At 43.7% G+C, this 18,049-nt stretch overlaps 1 protein-coding gene across 2 annotated transcripts in view; it reads left to right on the forward strand.

Annotated features, from left to right (window-relative positions):
* Nucleotides 1-11,422, forward strand: part of rab6ba (RAB6B, member RAS oncogene family a) — an 85,694-nt gene extending 74,272 nt beyond the window's left edge. For both annotated transcript variants that reach the window (XM_048253343.1, XM_048253345.1), the window contains exons 7-8: nt 547-613; nt 8,107-11,422. In XM_048253343.1, the coding sequence (XP_048109300.1) occupies nt 547-613; nt 8,107-8,171 (132 nt within the window). In that variant the 3' untranslated portion in view covers nt 8,172-11,422. The remainder of the gene's footprint in view (nt 1-546; nt 614-8,106) is intronic.
* The last annotated feature ends 6,627 nt before the right edge of the window (nt 11,423-18,049 follow it).

Below are 18,049 nucleotides of genomic sequence, written 5' to 3' on the forward strand. Positions count from 1 at the left end.
ACGCCTCGCTCTTTCCCTACACGCGCCCACGCCCCGTCTCCCGCCTTCGATTGGCTGAGAGTCGACTTGACTGGACAACACCCTCACCCCTGGCCTTTGAGTGGAGCGAGGTGGAGGGGAGGGTGGTGCGGACGGGTGGACTCCGCTGCTAAGAGCCGTGAGAGTGGCCCTTAATGGCCGCCCGCTGTGGCCGGGTTCATGGAGTGTGGCGCTGCTTATAGCCCTGTGGCCAGGGCATGCTGGGAGAGAAGCAGAGAGCATGCTGGGAGGAGGCTTTGGCTCAGTTAGCTTATTGGGTCCACAGGTGAGAGCATGGACAGGCTCCCTGGTGGGCAGACACTTAGAATTCTGGGGATGACCAAGCCCTCTTCCTTTTCTCTCAGTTTTTTTATCTTTCTTCATCTGTTTCTCTTACCCTGCTTCTCTCTCTCTCATTCTGTCTGAAATATGTTGAAATATGTACTTCCTGCGTGATTTCTTACAGCCATTCTTGCACTCTGCTTTGTCCCTCTTTCTCTCTCTCTGTCTTTCTGTGGCTCTCTGCAGCTCTTTCGGCGTGTGGCTGCTGCTTTGCCAGGGATGGACAGCATGCAAGACATGAGCAAAGAAGGCAGTATCCTTTCAACACTCTGTGAGCTCGGTGTGTGTGTGTGTGTGTGTGTGTCTAACTCACTGTGATACTGTGTAGGTGTGTGTGGGTGCAAGTTTGTGTAACCATGTCCTGAATTGTCACAAGTGTGTGTGTGTGTGTGTGTGTGTGTGTGTGTGTGTGTGTGTGTGTGTGTGTGTGTGTGTGTGTGTGTGTGTGTGTGTGTGTGTGTGTGCTTGTGCATGTGTGAATGACAACAGCTAATAAAAACCTTACTATAATATCAAGGAACCACAAACCCTAAGTGCCACTGACAATAGCAAAGACATCATTCTTTACCTTCTTCACATGCCTTATTTAAACAGCAGGCCTTCATTCAGCTCATGCCCACACAGTTGACACCTGTGCATGCAATATTGCCAGATCTGTAAGTTAAACTAAACACCTCTGTCATCTGCTCCACCCCCGGTCTCTCAGATGTGTGTGTGAGATGGCAGGGGAGAGGCCATACCTGCTCCATGAGCTTGGGGCCTTGTGTCCACACACACACACACACACACACACACACACACACACACACACACACACACACACACACACAGTCATACTGACAGAATGTATGATTAAAGACTCTCCATGTTTTACTCAGAGAGGGTAGCTGTGTTCTCAAAGCGGAGGGTGACCTTGAACCAGGGCAAACAAGGAGACGTCATCCGTTGAATCTCTTCTGTCTGATCCCAGAGCTGTGTCTGAGGGTTTGTGCGTGTGTGTGTGTGTGTGTGTGTGTGTGTGTGTGTGTGTGTGTGTGTGTGTGTGAAAGAGAGAGGGGTTGTAGGGACGCCGTGTTCTGGTGCTTGTCCAATTAGATGAACCAGTGGAGAGCAGCCAGGCGGATTTTGAGTGGTGGCTTTTGTCAGAGTGTGAGTCATTTGAGATGATAGTATGAGTCTTTGTGTGTGTGTGTGTGTGTGTGTGTGTGTGTGTGTGTGTGTGTGTGTGTGTGTATTGGTGTGCGTATGTGGGAATATCTGTGTGTGTGTGACTGCATATATTCCTAAAACTATATATCTGCGGGCAAATGAAAGGTCTGTAGCTGAGCGTCTTTAGACATGTGACAGATTGGTGTGTGTGTGTGTGTGTGTGTGTGTGTGTGTGTGTGTGTGTGTGTGTGTGTGTGTGTGCATGACGGACAGGGCTGCAGCGCTGTGATTTAGTGTGGTGACAAGAGCCGGGCGCCATCCGTCATCAGTCTGCTCATGGCAGGGTGGCGTCTGTTACTGGTGGCACACACCTCAGCTCAGCTCAGCCCCCGGTGCCCGCCGCTATGTGTCAGAGATCATCTACTGCTGCCAGTGGTTACCAGGCACACACAAACACACACGCGCGCACACACACACACACATGCACACATACACACACACGCACACACACACACACATGCACACACACACACTCACAGACACACACACACACACATGCGCACACACACACACTAAGACACATGCACACACACACACAGACACATACACACAGACACACACACACACACACACACACACACACACACACACACACACACACACAGAGACACATGCACACACACACACACACTAAGACACATGCACACACACACACAAAAGCCTAACAGAGGGAGTCACGACTCTTTTGGAAAGGTGTGAAATCCATCTCCCCTGTTTAAGAATAAAACAGAACAGGATAGAATAGAACAGAATAGAATAGAATGGAATAGAATAGAACAGAATAGAATAGAATAGAATAGAATAGAATAGAACAGAATACAATAGAATAGAATAGAACAGAATAGAATAGAATAGAATAGAATAGAATAGAATAGAACAGAATACAATAGAATAGAATAGAATAGAATAGAATAGAACAGAATACAATAGAATAGAATGTTAGTCTTGTTATAATGTCTTTCTCTCCTTTGTCTGCATCTCTATACTTTCCACTGTGACTCTCTCCCAACAGTTCTCTATTGTTCCTGTTGTCATAAGAGTACATCTCCCTGACCCTGTCTCTCTCTACCAGTCTCTCTCTCTCTGCACATCTCCCTGACCCTGTCTCTCTCTACCAGTCTCTCTCTCTCTGCACATCTCCCTGACCCTGTCTCTCTCTACCAGTCTCTCTCTCTCTGCACATCTCCCTGACCCTGTCTCTCTCTACCAGTCTCTCTCTCTCTGCACATCTCCCTGACCCTGTCTCTCTCTACCAGTCTCTCTCTCTGACTCTGCTTGACATCTCCCTGACCCTCTGCTCTCTCCTCTACCTGTCTTTCTCTTCTCTCTCTGCACATCTCCCCTGACCCTGTCTCTCTACCAGTCAGTCTCTCTCTGCACATCTCCCTGACCCTGTCTCTCTACCACTCAGTCTCTCTCTGCACATCTCCCTGACCCTGTCTCTCTCTACCAGTCTCTCTCTCTCTGCACATCTCCCCTGACCCTGTCTCTCTACCAGTCTCTCTCTCTGCACATCTCCCTGACCCTGTCTTCTACCTCTCTCTCTGCACATCTCCCCTGACCCTGTCTCTCTACCAGTCTCTCTCTCTGCACATCTCCCCTGACCCTGTCTCTCTCTTACCAGTCTCTCTCTCTCTGCACATCTCCCTGACCCTGTCTCTCTCTACCAGTCTCTCTCTCTCTGCACATCTCCCTGACCCTGTCTCTCTCTACCAGTCTCTCTCTCTCTGCACATCTGTCTGGATGTCTGCCTCCGGCCACACTGGCAAACTGGCATGTTCTTCCATCTGTTGTTGTTCTCCAGTCTCTGAGTGTGTGTGTGTGTGTGTGTGTCTGCCCGTCCCCCTGCCTCTCTGTGGCTAGCTAGAGATCGGGTGCAACCATCCATCGTCACAGTGAAGAATAGACTACAGACGCCTCCTCTGTCAGCCCAAAGCAAGCGCTGGCAGATAAAAATCAGCTTATCGATACATGTCTCTAATCACCAGAGAGCAGTGACAGGAGGTGCCATGCTGAAATAACTGCACCAGGCCTTTTTTTCACCCCCACACACACCCACACACACACAAAAAGAGAGAGAGAGAGAGTGCTCTATACATGTCTCTAATCACCAGAGAGCAGTGACAGCAAGTAGTTTTTCTTAGTTTTTTTAAAGCCCCCATTCTGAATAAAGCTTTTAATAGAGACAACATAATGACTGTGTGTGTGTGTGTGTGTGTGTGTGTGTGTGTCAATTTATCCGAGAAAAAAAAAAGTCATTCTGTTTTATTCATCATTCTGTTTTGTTCATATGCTCAACGACCTAAACAACTCTCTGGTCTCTCTCTCTCTCTCTCTCTCTCTCTCTCTCTCTCCTTTTCTCTCTCTCTCTCTCTCTCTCTTCTCTCTCTTCTTTTCTCTCTCATTCCCATTTTCAATCAGGCCGTTGTGTCCCTTTTATCATGCGTAGGGAAATGACAGGCCCTATCTGTCCTCCCTGGTCCAGCAGTCACCAGGCTGAGCACGCAGCACACATTATTAAGCGACTTTATTTTCCACGCCTCGTCTCCGCTCACCCCTGACTCTGCCACTCATTCTCTCTCTTTCTCTCTCTCTCCCTCTCTCTCTCTTTCTCTCTGTTGCTCTGCTGCTCCTCCACGACGCAAGCCCCATCTCTATGGTAACACGCAGTTAGTGCAGAGCGCTGTTCATTTTAATTCTGGTTTTGCCGTTTGATGAAAGCAACGTTACTTTTTTCCATTTATTTTAGAGGGAGAATAACAGGTGTTTAATGTTCCTTGCGTCCTAGCAAAAAGTTTGTAAGTGCAGCAGTGAAAGCTTTTACCTTAAGGAACTTGCACCTGTGTGTCTCAGCTTGATAATGATGTGCTTGAAGGGCCCCAGCCCCAGCCAGATGGGGTGTTAAAGACAACTATTCTGCCACTATAAGTTTTAGCATCAAGAAAAAATAATGAGAGCTCACACATAGACTAATACCCCTTCCCCGATATACTAGCACACACAGACACACAAACACACACACACACACACACACATCCCACCACCCCACTCCCCCAGACACACACCCATAGTATGTACACACACTAACATACAGAAACAACCTCCTTTCCCACATACCATAAACACACACACACACACACACACACACACACACACACTCCATTCCTTGCTCTATTATACCCCAGCAGACTCTCCCTGTGCTTGATGTGGTTTTAGGCCTCAATTAGTGCGGGGGGGGCAGTCCTGACTGGTGTGGAAGAGGAGAAGCAGGACGAAAGGGGGGCATGGGAAGGAGTAGATGGATGGATGGAGGAAGGGAGGTTTGTTTTATGACAGGCTGTCAGAGTGATGGACGCGGTGGGGCAACGGCTACCCCCATCCGCCCGTGCGTGTCCCACCTCTATCTTAATGGAGCGGCCGCCTCTGTGTTGTTATTGCACTCGGTTGGGTATCGATTCAGCCCGGCAAAACAGAGAGAGAGAGAGAGAGAGAGAGAGGAAAAGACAGATATCACATAACTTTAGTCAGAGAAAAAATAAAACAAAACCTCCTGGTGTTGTTTTTTATTGAAGTGAATGGGAATTCTATTTTCCCTCTCATCTCAGAACCTTGCCATCTTGACAACGTGGGATGTTTACAACTGAAACGACCTCCTCGCTGTTTTTCATCCTGCGAGTGGAAGCGCTGTTAAAAAAGCAAACATAAACACACAGAGAGAGCTCCCTGGGAACAGCACACTGGGACCGGCCAGGCTTGCACATGACCGACAGCTTTGCTGAGGTCCGATTTGGAGAGAGAAAAACATTTAGTTGTCCAGCTCTCTCTCCCTTCCACACAAAGAGGTACGATCGCAGGGCCCTTTCAATGGGCAATTTAGGTTCCATTAGCGAAGAGAAAAAAACACATGGGAGATGGATAGAGGGGGCAGGGGAGATATTTAGACAATATTTTACGAGGTCAATTTTTCGTAATTGCCTTTTTTTGTGTGTGTGTGGTGGCGGAGGTGGGGAGGCTTGCGGTCAGGCAGGTATTGGGAGAGCAGGTGATTTATGGGGATGTCAAGGCCCCCGGTGAGCTTCTGCTCTGCCCTCTGCTAAGGAACCTCTGGGAGCAAAGGGAGAAAAAGAAGAGAGAGAGAGAGAGAGAATTAAATTTGAATTTCAAAAATGTCTTTATTACAATCTTAAAAATACATCAAGATCAACTTGACACTGAGAGACAGAGAGAAAGAGAGAGAGATAGAGAAAGAGAGAGGAAAGAAGGACATGAGGAAAGACAAAAGAGATTGAGAAAGATGAGAGCAAAAGAAGAGAAAGAGAGAGAGAGGAAGGAAAAAGGAATATGAGAAGAAAAAATGAGAAAGAGGAAAAGAAAAGAGGAGGATAAGAAAGAGAGTGAGAAATAAAGAGTAGGGTTGGGAAGAGGAGAGGAATGAGTGACAGAGAGGGAGAGGTAGATAAGAGGAGATGTAAGGAAGAGAGCGGAGGAAGAGGAGCCAGAAACTGAGCCCTGCGGCACACCCTTGGTGGTTGGACACAACCAGCCGACCTGCGTTTGGTCACCCGGTGACCTCTCTTCTCCGGCACCTCAACCTTACCTCTACCCCTCCCTCCAGGCCTTTTAAATGCTTTCTTTCTTCTGTCCCTTTTTTGCTTCAAGGAGAAAATTGGATTCTAAATTAATTCCGTGGAGCTCTTTGGCACTCTGGCAAAAGAGATTTAAGGAGCCCCATAAGAGCCCCTACCCCCTCCAATGCAATTACTGTAATATACCCAACACCCCCACCCTGCTTCTCACTCTCACACACACATACTCTCTCTCACTCTCACACACACACATACACACACACATGCACGCGTTGTATCTCTTCAAACACACACATACACTCAAACACACTCACACACCATTTCTTGGAAAGAACAACAGTGGGTCCAGTAGCGCAGGTGTAGGGTGATGTCCAGGGTGGGGTTAATGGGGGGAGGGGGTGCTGCTGTGTAGATGATGTTCTGCAGTGAGAAACCAGACTGCTGCCGCTATGGCCTGCCTGCCTGCCCACCGAGAGAAGACATGATTTAACATAAGGCTCCTGCCTCTGACTCTCTCTCTCTCTCTCTCTCTCTCTCTCTCTCTCTCTCTCTCTCTCTCTCTCTCTCTCTTTCTTTCTCTCTTTCTCTCTCTCACTGTCTGTCAAAGCTTTCTCTCTTGCTCTCTCATTCTCTCTCTATCTCTTTATATACTGTATGTATTTCGAGGCTCTCTCTCTATCTCTATCTCTCTCTCTCAGTCTCATCTCTCCAGGTGGAGGGGTCAGAGGGCTGCTGATCTGGTTTGGTAATGGGGAAGAGTCATGCAAGAGAGCAGAGGGCGTGGACGGACAAACACACACACACACACACACACACACACACTCACAAACGCACACTTGCATGCACTTATACACTGACTATACCTTCAGAGCTGCATTGCCACACACGTATACACTGACAGCACACACACACACACGCACACACGCACACACACACGTACATAGACAGAGAGAGAGCCAGACCCATGTCCATACACCTACAAACATGACTGTGAGCCTGTTGGGTTGTGCCCTGTGTAATTGGTGGCGTGTCCTTGGCCAGCGCCGAGTGCCAGGGCCCTGTGGGAGAGTCCAGTGGCAGATCGGCGTGTGTAAATAATATGTGCGTAGAAAGGCGCCGTGGGGTAGAGCTGGACACTGCTCGCTCGCTCGCTCCCTCCCTCAGGACAGATGGCCACGCCCGCCCGACCTGACCCGTCCACAAGAAATGAAAGTGTTCAGAGGCAGGCAGCGCTCTGTGTGTGCCCATCGCCCACCCTTACTCTGAAAACTGCTGCATAAATCCCACAGTGGCTTAGCTGAATGTTCTCTGCTGGCATTGCAGTTTATTGTCCATTTTTCGTGTATATAGACCCCTAGGCAAAGTCTGTCAGGCATCAGTATTGTAATGGGCTGGTGTCAGTGTTATCTCTGACATTTGGTTTTTATTACTTATACATATGTACGCCTAATAGTGTTCAACGAGTAGGAAATAAATGTCCGCCCCTCTGAACATCACAGTCATTGCAGTGACAGCATGTGGCTAGGACATCACATGGATGGGCTGGAGCAACAGTGCCATCTAGGGACGCCTCAGGGGTAGTGCAGGAATTGTTTGTGCCTCATCTTGCCAGCAGGGAGCAGTGTCCCACCTTCTCAGCTGTAGCAGGCATACTGTAGGTCTCATAGGAGGTGGAAATTAAAAAGGGGAGAATGAGGGGGTTGTGATGGGGAGAGGTACAGGAATTGACCTGTTTTAAAGGGATATGTAGGACATGAAGTATTGCCATATAGTTTATTTCTAGAAAGATTCAGAGATCACTCTGCAGCATTGTGTGTATATATGCGTGTATGTGTTCCTGTATGTGTCTGTGAATGGTATGCTATGGGCCTGTGTATTGAATTACTTAAGAAACAAATGACTGCATGTATATACCATGTATAAGTGCTACTTACCTTAACCTCATCAACAGTGATTGACATCAAGCTGGACAAACCACAGGAGCCACCGACCACTGAGGGTGGCTGTTCCTGTTAATATCAAACTCCTGATTGGGCAGCTTCATTTACACCACATGCTTGTTGTGTTGCTTCCTATTGGTTAGCCTCCAGTTGAGTTTTCAGATTGGATATTTGGCTTTCACATCTGACTATTGGTCATTGGTTGGAACTAGTGTTGCATCAATTTCAGTTGTAAAATAGTGTACTTTATTAATGAAATTGCCAAAAACGTCTTAAAAATTCAAAAAGAAGGGGGAAAACGGATGAAAAAAAGAGTTAAGAAACTCCAAACCTGTATACATTTTTGAAGAACTAGGATGGTAGTTCCTTTTTTCTTTTGGTTTTGTATTTTTGTATACTTAAGGAAAAGCACTAAGAAAATGCAGACAAACAGGTACTCACCTTGCTATAGAATGAACTGTAGAACAAGCAGTTCACTAGCTAGAGGGCAAAGTAAACTATACTGACTGAATAGCTAAAGCATGCATGTGATCAGTTATTTTGATTTAATTGTTCTTTTTTTTTTTATCTAGATGCTGTCTGCTGATGTACACTGTTTGACTTTATAAAGGCTTACTTACACCTGTGATCTTAAGCACTATGTTGAAATGTACATTTTATTATTTCTTTCTTTGTTTATTTGTTTTGTTGTTTTGGTCTGTGATACGGCCTTGAAACCTGGAGAATTTATTTTGCTTCATCCTTTTTTTTTTTTTTTTTTTTTAAGAAATCGTTTGGTTTCTCTTCTTTTTCCAGCAACATATGTGCATCTGTAAATGTACGCTATCTACAGTATGTAGACAACTTTAGAGTGACACTGTAGAGGGTAAACACCGCTCCTGAACTCGGTCCATAGCCACACTGTCAAGTGATAGGGAGGGATGTTTGTTTGATCTAAGAAGGTTTACTCTCTTGTGCTGTTTCCACCGATGTGCTGTACTTCACACGTCACACTCGTTTTTTTGCTCGGTCTCTGTGAGCTGTCCTTCCCTGCTGCTGCGCTGTGCTGTATCGGTGTCGCTGTGCTTTTTTATTCTCTCACACCCACACATACACACACACACACACACACACAAACGCCCCACATGTGATCAACAAAAGGCAAGTTCAGTCACAGTCCCCGAAACTTTTGCCTCAGCCGCAAGCCCATTCGCCCACGCAAACTAAATCAGGATCATTGAATCAACCCAGACGTGAATAGTAACTAGTGTGGTGAATTTATCCTGAACTGGGTTACCAAAATACAACGGAATGGAAAGGAGCCAGTTCACAAGAATCAGACTTATGTTGGAATCCTGTGCAATATATTTGTCGGTAAATGCCTGTCATGTAAACGGGCCAAAGCATTTACCTGCCCAAGTTCTGGTATCCCGATTGAGGCACAGGTAACATGACAGACCAGTGAGCAGCATCACCCCCTCCTGATCTCAAATATACTTCTTGTGAATCTCTTAATGCACTTTTTTGTAAATGAAAACAACTCAAGAGAGAGAAAAAGATGAAACCATATTAATGTTCCAACATAAATGTGTAAACTATAGAGTTCTTGTAGTCCTACATTCACCTAGAAATAATGAGCTGTAACATTCTTACCTGTCTCTTAAGGAACATGTCAAGGGTCCCTGTGAACTGATTTGTGTGATGACGTGCTTCATATTTCTGCCGTTGCCAGTGAAGATTCCATCCTGTGTTGAGAAAAAAAAGTCAATAAACAATAAATAGCTAATAGATATTAATAGATATTATCAGTTCAGTCTTCTCCCGAAAGAGCCAAACAATGGATTGGGCTTGAGCCTTGCTTTCTACGCATACACTTCAGGGGGATCATAGTTCTTCCCCACAAGCATCCTTCTTTGTGGCATTTGTGTTTTCACGGGGTAGATGGTAGGTTTATTATTGGCAAGCGGTGGCTGATTAACAGTGCACCTAGCAGAGGCATGTTCAGATACACTTTGTTTATTTTTCCATACATAACTTGAGTATCCTTTCTGTTTGGGTGTTAATATTGCTTTGGTGGCTTCGTGGTATGCATCAGCCTTAATTTGCATTTTGAATCCGTGCGTTCCTGATCTTTCAGGAATGCACTGCACTTTCATCTTGATGTTTTCCACTTTGCATTCAACTTGTTTGTAAAAACATGTGCATGACCTGCAGCAATGATCCTGGAAGAGATTTCCAGAGAATGTCATGGAAAGGGTGAGGGAAATGCAGGCTCATTGTTAAACTACACAGGAACAGTTGCTTAACTCCAAAATTAAATTCCACTGCAAGTCGAAAAAGACTGAAATCAAAGTTGAAAACCACACTCTGAAGGACTGTTGATAAGTCTTTATTGGACTGTCTTCAAAGTCAAAATTTCATGGAAGTTTCATTACACAATTTTGGGCTTTATTCTCCAGCATCTAGTCTACTATTGTTTGTATTATCATAAAAACATAAACAAGTCCAGCGATGCTCAGCAGTTCCAGAGAACAGGTTCATTGTTAAATTATACACCTGAAATTGTAAAAGAAACAAACCCAAACAACCTTGGCTTACTAAGGAAGCTGTTGTCACGATGCCACTGGTGGCCCAGTCTTGTTTGTTTGTGTCCTTTAGCCAGTTGATTTTCTACTGGCCCTCATACAGCGCAAAAAGGCCACTGCTCTCTGTCTGTCTTGCTAGTAATCTGCCACTTGTTGCTTATATGGGATGGGGAATAAATGGGAGGAGAAATGGGTATTTATTGATTCAATAAGTTGACATTCAGTTTTGCACCTAAAGACATCTGTACAATATTTTGTGTCTGTGTGTGCAATTGCTTGTGTATGCAAGTGTGTGAGTATATGTGTGTGTGTGTGTGTGTGTGTGTGACTTCTTGGTCCAAAGTTGAGCACTCACCTGTCCTCTCCTTAGACGATACATGAGAGTGAAGATTCCTCTCTCGCTCCTTTGTAAAAAATGTTGAACTCACTGTTGTTTTTTTCCCCCCTCCTTTTCCCACTAAGCCAAAACTCAGTTGGGGCGTGGCAAGGGGATAAGTCTGCCCGATAAGTCTGCTTGTGAGAGCCATAGCATGCCCTCAATTGTGGGAACGGGACGACACTGGGGCAGTGACACCCCATCGTGGGAAGAAAGTGTGTCGTTTGACCTGTTTGAGAAGGGTGAGGCCATCCCTAGTGTATATGTGTCAGCTCCCTGAAGCAGACCTGGTTGGTAGTTTTCAGAGCTGGCTCTTCATCCACACTGTACAGAGATCTAGCATGTCTGTCCGAATCGATAAAATCAATAAAAATGTCTTATTACCAACACAGGTGGTGGTGTAGTCTTTTTAGCCCTGCACATTACTAAACACACACACACATGCACATATTCTAGATAAGATTCTCTAGTTGAACATTATATCTTCATTATTCCTTCATGACAGGAGTCAGAAATATGTATAGAGACAAATAATGGGCACTCAGCGAGTGACACCATTTTGTTAACAACAATCAGTGCCAACTAGACCATTCCGTTAGAGCAAGTGACTTGGCCATCCCTCTATAGAGAAGCACCTATGCAGTTAGCGGGGAATCAATGAAAACAGCAGCACTCACCTGCACTTATGACAACTGGTGTTGATCTTCAAATTCATATTGATGGTATGAGTGCTGCTGGCTAAGCTCCATACCAAAAAGGTCATAGGACATATTTTACTCTTCTCTACACTTTTGACAGCCTCAGGACTTTTCATCCAGGGGTATTGGGGTGTTGATGGTATACGGTAGTTTAAAGGAGAGATGATTACACTTAGACAAGTGTTATCTTTGAGATATGTGCATCCTAGAGGCATTTCTTAGTAAAAGTTGGGAGCAGGAGTTTTTTATCATAACTAATGTGTGCTGAATCAAACTAGCCCTGTTTTTGACCATCTAATTAGCATAAACAAAATGGTTGCCAAAATGGCGATTTTGGGCACTATCTTTGGGCGGATGTCATTATGCCATGTAAATAAATTCATATTGTTCACATGTGTGCATCTCAGAAATCTCCCTTCGTCAATAAATCAAGGGTACAGGCTGTGAAAAAAGGAAAAAAAAACTATTATTATGCCTTTGCTAACTACCTGAAAAAAACTTTTAAAAAACAAATAGCTGGAACTTAACTTATAACTGAGCAGTCATATTGACAATAGAGACATTTTCTTTGAGGGTCAAGAAAGATGTGTAGTGATGAAATGTAAATTTGTAATTGTAAAATTGTACAGACAATTGTTTCTGAAGATTTGATTGTTTCCTCTGTGAGTTCACCAATGGCCAAATTCTTCAGCAATTTGTGGTGCTCAAGACTTCAATTTTGTTTCGCTTAAGTACTGAGACTGGCACAGATGACTCTCTTTGGATTTCTTGTGTAGAAACTCTACTGAGAGCCACCAACCAACCAGCGAACAGAGGGTGTGGTTGACACAGACATGACCTTTGAATTTGTTACATCCCCGCCCCTAATTCAGGGAAAGCAGACCACTTGGAAACCTATTATGGGCTAGGCCTACATCAACATTAGGCGACCACACTTCAATTTTAGCTCTTTCCAGTTTACTGTATGTTTGTGTCACAAACAAAGTCACAATGAAACTGCCTGTGGCTCTGGCAAGCTTCACTTTACATGTTATAACATCCACAAACATAAGTCATACTTTAATTCTTAATTAACACTTGATCTCTACAACTAAGATGAGATAATTGGCTATGTTATACCAGAGAGGTTTAAAGCGGCGCATTCAAGGATCTTTGGTTATGCTGAAGTTCCACAGTTAGTAAGTAGGTTAACGCTTTTATATTGGAGGTTATGGTAACTTAGTGTGTTAAGTGCTAAATTCATCCTCTACACTAGGGTATTGGAAGCAAATTAGGTTAGTAATGTATGTAGTCAGCTTGAGTCAGTTACATATACCCAATTCGATAACACTTTATGGTAAGGGTACATGAATTATCATGAATTTATGCATGAATTAATTCATGATTTATGTATTATTTCATTCCTTAATATCTCATGAATCATTAGGAATTGACATGAGTTTATAGTTTGTCATTCGTGACCTCATACATGAATAGCACATCACCTAAAGCATTAGGTACGGTGGCCACATCATTATGAATTATGATTCATTAAGCTCATGATCATGATTATGTATTTATTTTCTGCCAAAAATGTGGTAATCATTGCTCATATTCTCATTTAAACACAATTTGCAGTTCTCTTAACACATGTCATTATGATAATGATGATCATGCTTAAGAAATCATAAATCATAATGATGTACCCATCCTCCTTTAGCTCGATGGTGTTTTATGCCCCCAACGTTGTCTTCCAGGCAGCACTGCCACCATCGACTTAAAGGCACCTTATCCTAAACCTAATCCTAACCCATGCCTAACCATAGCGCCTTCCAGGCAGCGCTGCCTTGAAGACAACGTTGGGGGCATAAAACACCAAGAAACCCTCCTTTACTCCCTCTTCACCTACAACTGCAGACCTGTACATGCAGATGATAGTCAACTATCCCAGATGGCTTTTGCTCCCTTACCACATGCTTAATCAGTGGATGAGCAAAACATTTTTAAAACTAAATGATGACAAAACAGAGGTACTTTCGGTTAGACCAAAATCAAAGTTTTTGACATCGTTCTTAGTAATCTTGGGAACCTGGCACACCGGGTCAAACCAAAAGTAACAAGCCTATAGGTGTCATCTTAGATTCAAGTAAGCTTCAAGCCCCATATCAGTAAAGTTACTCAGACAGCTTATTTCCACGTGAGAAACATTGCCAAAGTGTGGCTCTTTTTAACTCAGCAAGATGCAGAAAAACTAATCCATGCCTTTATCACTAGCAGGTTAGACTACTGCAATGCACTTTTTACTGGTCGCTTCAAAAAACATATAAAGAAGTTGGAACTCATACAGAACTCTGATACTAGACTGTTAACTAAGACCAAGAAGAGAGAGCATGTCTTTTAGTTGTACCCAAAGTGCTCCACAAGCAAAGTGGAGAAGCTGCTTTTATCCATTATGCCCCAAAGCATATGGAACACCCTGCCTCTGTACATCAAACAGGAGAGTTCAGTGAATATATTTAAAAAGACCTGAAAACATACCTTTTTAAGAGAGCCTTTAGTTAACTCATCTTATCTTGTAGGCTACTTTTTCCAGATTATTCTACATTTGACTTGCTGCCATTAGAGCTGCAGTCAGCCAGAAGCATATGGGCTCCCCCTATTAAATCAGATTCTGCTCAAGGTTTCTTCCTGGAATATGGGAGTTTTTCTTTGCCACTGTTGCCATATGGCATGCTTGTAGGGGGTTAAGGGTTAAGGCTGATCGTTGTATTCCTTAAATGTCTGTATATAAAGTCATATAATCACAGAATGTCTGTGCAAAAGACATTTCAATCAAAGAACTACTTCATGCAAAGTGGTTATGGCATATTGTCATGAGTTTGTGTGTGTGTGTGTGATTGTGTGTGTATACTATGAAATATGAAAACCCTCAGTGATATCCTTGAATGAAGTTTTGTTGATGATGTTTCTTGCTGCTTAGATTCTTTGGTTGGGTATTGTTGTTGTGTTTAACAGTTGTTGGATGAGGGCCTTTACGGATCCCAGGTGCAATATGCGGCGCAGTTGTTAGTTGTATCCTGCACCCTGTTTTGTGAAATTGATTAAGCCATAGGTTGTTCATTGTCTGCAGACAGTGCATGCTGTACTGTGAAAGGAGGCCTTTATGGATCCTGGGTACAGTCTGCTACGTGTAAAATGGCTGTTTTGAGCCAATTTTGCATTGCTGTTGTATTCTGTGTCATGTTGTATTATGTTATTTAGGCTTGGTTGTTGGGAAGACTCGAGCCAAGAACATAATATAGTCTATATACAGTACTATACTATACCCAGTCTATTATATTGTGTGATGTCGTGGCAGACAGTGTCAAGCTCAGTAAGTTATGGTCTGTAAATGATATGCCTACTACACATGATTAAGCAATGATTAATCATTTTTACTTATCACCTTGAATGACAATTCACAGCCATCGGTTAATGATGAGTATATGGGTAATGGTATTTTATGATTTGCACAAAACACTTTTTACCGTAGCTGCACTGAAGAAGGAACTATTCCAAAATGCATCTGTTCAAGACTGTTCCAATCAAAGAATTACTTTGTGCAAAGTTGGTGCACTTTGTGTAAAGCTTAGGTGCTTTTCTTGTCTCCCGCATTAGTGTACACATTCTCTGAAGCTGAAGCCAGTGAAGCCTGCGCACAGAAGACATGTAGCTACATGAGCTATTTACCCTAGGCCTATTTCTTTTCACTGGCATTAGTCTAGGTATGTCACAAATCTGTCAGGCTGAGGGTGATTTGCATATTATGGCTGCTCAAAGCTTGACTTTCAGGAGCAGACTTATATGTTGATTCCAAGCCGATACATTGAGATTCCTCTTTGGGTTTTTTTCTGTGTGACTAACTAATTATCGGAACTCCCCCTATTACCATCGGTCCCGTATTTCCACCGTCTTGCGTGTATGTGTCACTTAATATCAATTTCTATACAAACCAAGACAGCAGACTCCTAAAGAAACGTAACCACCCACACCATAGGTGTATCTAAATTAGCTATGTACCAAAAATGACATTTTACCGTGACTCAAAGAGCTGTAGACAGTGTTGTAAGGCTGCGTGTACACAACCGCTTGGAGCTCCAGTGGAATTTTAATTTCACGACGAGAATTCTCGGTCTAACCGTTCATGTGCCGTTGAAACGGTGTAAATAGGCGACCCATCAGGCCAGCCCTATAACTCCGAGCGTGGTAAACAAAATCGGATATTTCAGGCAGTAAATGCTCCCGTTAACAAACAAACCAGATTTTGTTCAAATCTACACACCTATGGCTACTGAAAATGTCAGGTTAATTTAGCAAATGTTATTTTGAAGTGTTAAAAAACATCGTTGTTTTAGAATTTCTGAACAAAAGTGGTGATAATTGGGGGTGTTACGATATTTAGTCTCTGATAGGTGACTTTTATTCTGTGCCCTCTGCATATTGTACCTCTCAGGCTGCGCAATGTGTTGTGAGGTGTTTGCATTTAGGATTCATTCCAATTATGGGAAGATCTTTAGCACAAAGCTGCGCTGTGCCTGCCTGACTGGTGACCCACTTCAGAGAGTGCTGTTGGCCAAGTTCCAAAAGGAAAAGGTCACACCACATTTTTTCCTCTTCTCCAGAGCCACATTTTTGGCAGCCTGGGGACTTTTCCCCCAGTGCCCTCTATCCCCTTTCCTCATACCTAAAGTGATGTTATCAGCGGCCGTGCATGATCAAGAGGAGAACAGTGGTCAATGAGGAGACCGGAGCACACAAAGCTTTTTAATTTTTTAATAAAAAATCACTAAAAAGCTTTGTGTGCTCCGGTTCTGCTCCTTGGTCCTAGATAGACCTTGGGTCACCTCATTGACTTCTGCGTCCTATTCCGTGAGCACCAACCAGGCTGAAGTGACCTCCTGCTAAGACAATAGTGGTGTTTATGTTTTGGAAAGATAGGTAGAGATTGTGATGAGTCAGGGTGAGGCCTTATCTGTCCCACTTCATTGTGTCATCATCAACCTCCCTTAACGACAAACTCTTGATAATATACAGAGGATCTTTTTGCCATGGACATGTTATCTCAGACTTTTTTTCCGCTACAGCTCAGAAAGACTTTGTTTGACTAACTGCTTGACCTGCTTAACCGATCAAGAATTTGTTCTCAATCAATCACTACCACACTTCATGATTTAATTCAAAGCAGTCTTCCACATGGCCTTGTTTGGTCCTTTCCCTTCCTGGTACTCTTTTGTCCATGAGTGACTTGAGTTTCCTTGTCCACCCCACCCAAACACACACACACTCACACACACACACACACACACACACACACACCAGGACCCTCCATTTTCCCTTGTCTAATGTATTAATGCAGCCATAGCAGTAATGTCATCCTAGGCCCTCTCAGTGGCAGAGGTGCTGGGAAACTGACCATAAATTAATAAAAACAAACCACACAAGACATGTTTAAACACACAGCACATTCGTCTACGAACGAAAATGGCATTCAGCTGTGGCGAGGAGTTGTATCAAGGTTGTATCAGCATTACTGTTGTTTGTTTATCTGTCCACAGAGGCTCTCTGACATCACAACATCTCTGAGTCCAGTTGAAACTTGATATCTTGTAGCACAATAGCAGAAACTCAGGTAATAGCCTAGACAGACACAATGACACACACACACACACACACACACTTGCACTCTCATATTTTATTATTATTTACACATGTCACATACACTCACACACACACATACACCTGTGAATGGGCAGGGTGCGACATGAGCCTAGTATTTTTTGATCACTTCCTCATAGTATTGTGGAGTGAGCCGTTAGTGGCAAAACCAGACAGGGCACTAACCGCCTTCTCATCCGATTCATCCAGAAAAAAAAAAAAACATTTAATCTGAGTGAATCATTTTCTAGGTTTCACAGACATTAAAAAGGGATTGTTGTAGAAGAGCAAAAGGGTAAATATCTATTAGGCACTTGCTGATAAAAATGGAAAGATGTGCTAAATATGTCTTTGACCTTAATAATAATTAGACACAGAGCTATGTTGTCTGTTATTATCATTTCCTGCAGGGACCTGACAAAGAATGACTATACCATTTATAATGATGTAGTGCTTACCATGACTCCTACCACAACCCCCTCAGAAAAACAGCAGTGTGAGGTGTCTTTGTCCTAACAGGAAAATTGATTTCCACTCTTTCCTGTCTATCACCATGTCCTGTTATTGTATTGTAGTGTACAGTTATGTGTGTGTGTGTGTGTGTTTGCATACACCATTGCCAGTAATGTCTCAACGTAAACAT

The sequence above is a fragment of the Alosa alosa genome, chromosome 9 (assembly GCF_017589495.1).
Source record: "Alosa alosa isolate M-15738 ecotype Scorff River chromosome 9, AALO_Geno_1.1, whole genome shotgun sequence".
Classification (NCBI taxonomy): Eukaryota; Metazoa; Chordata; class Actinopteri; order Clupeiformes; family Clupeidae; genus Alosa; species Alosa alosa.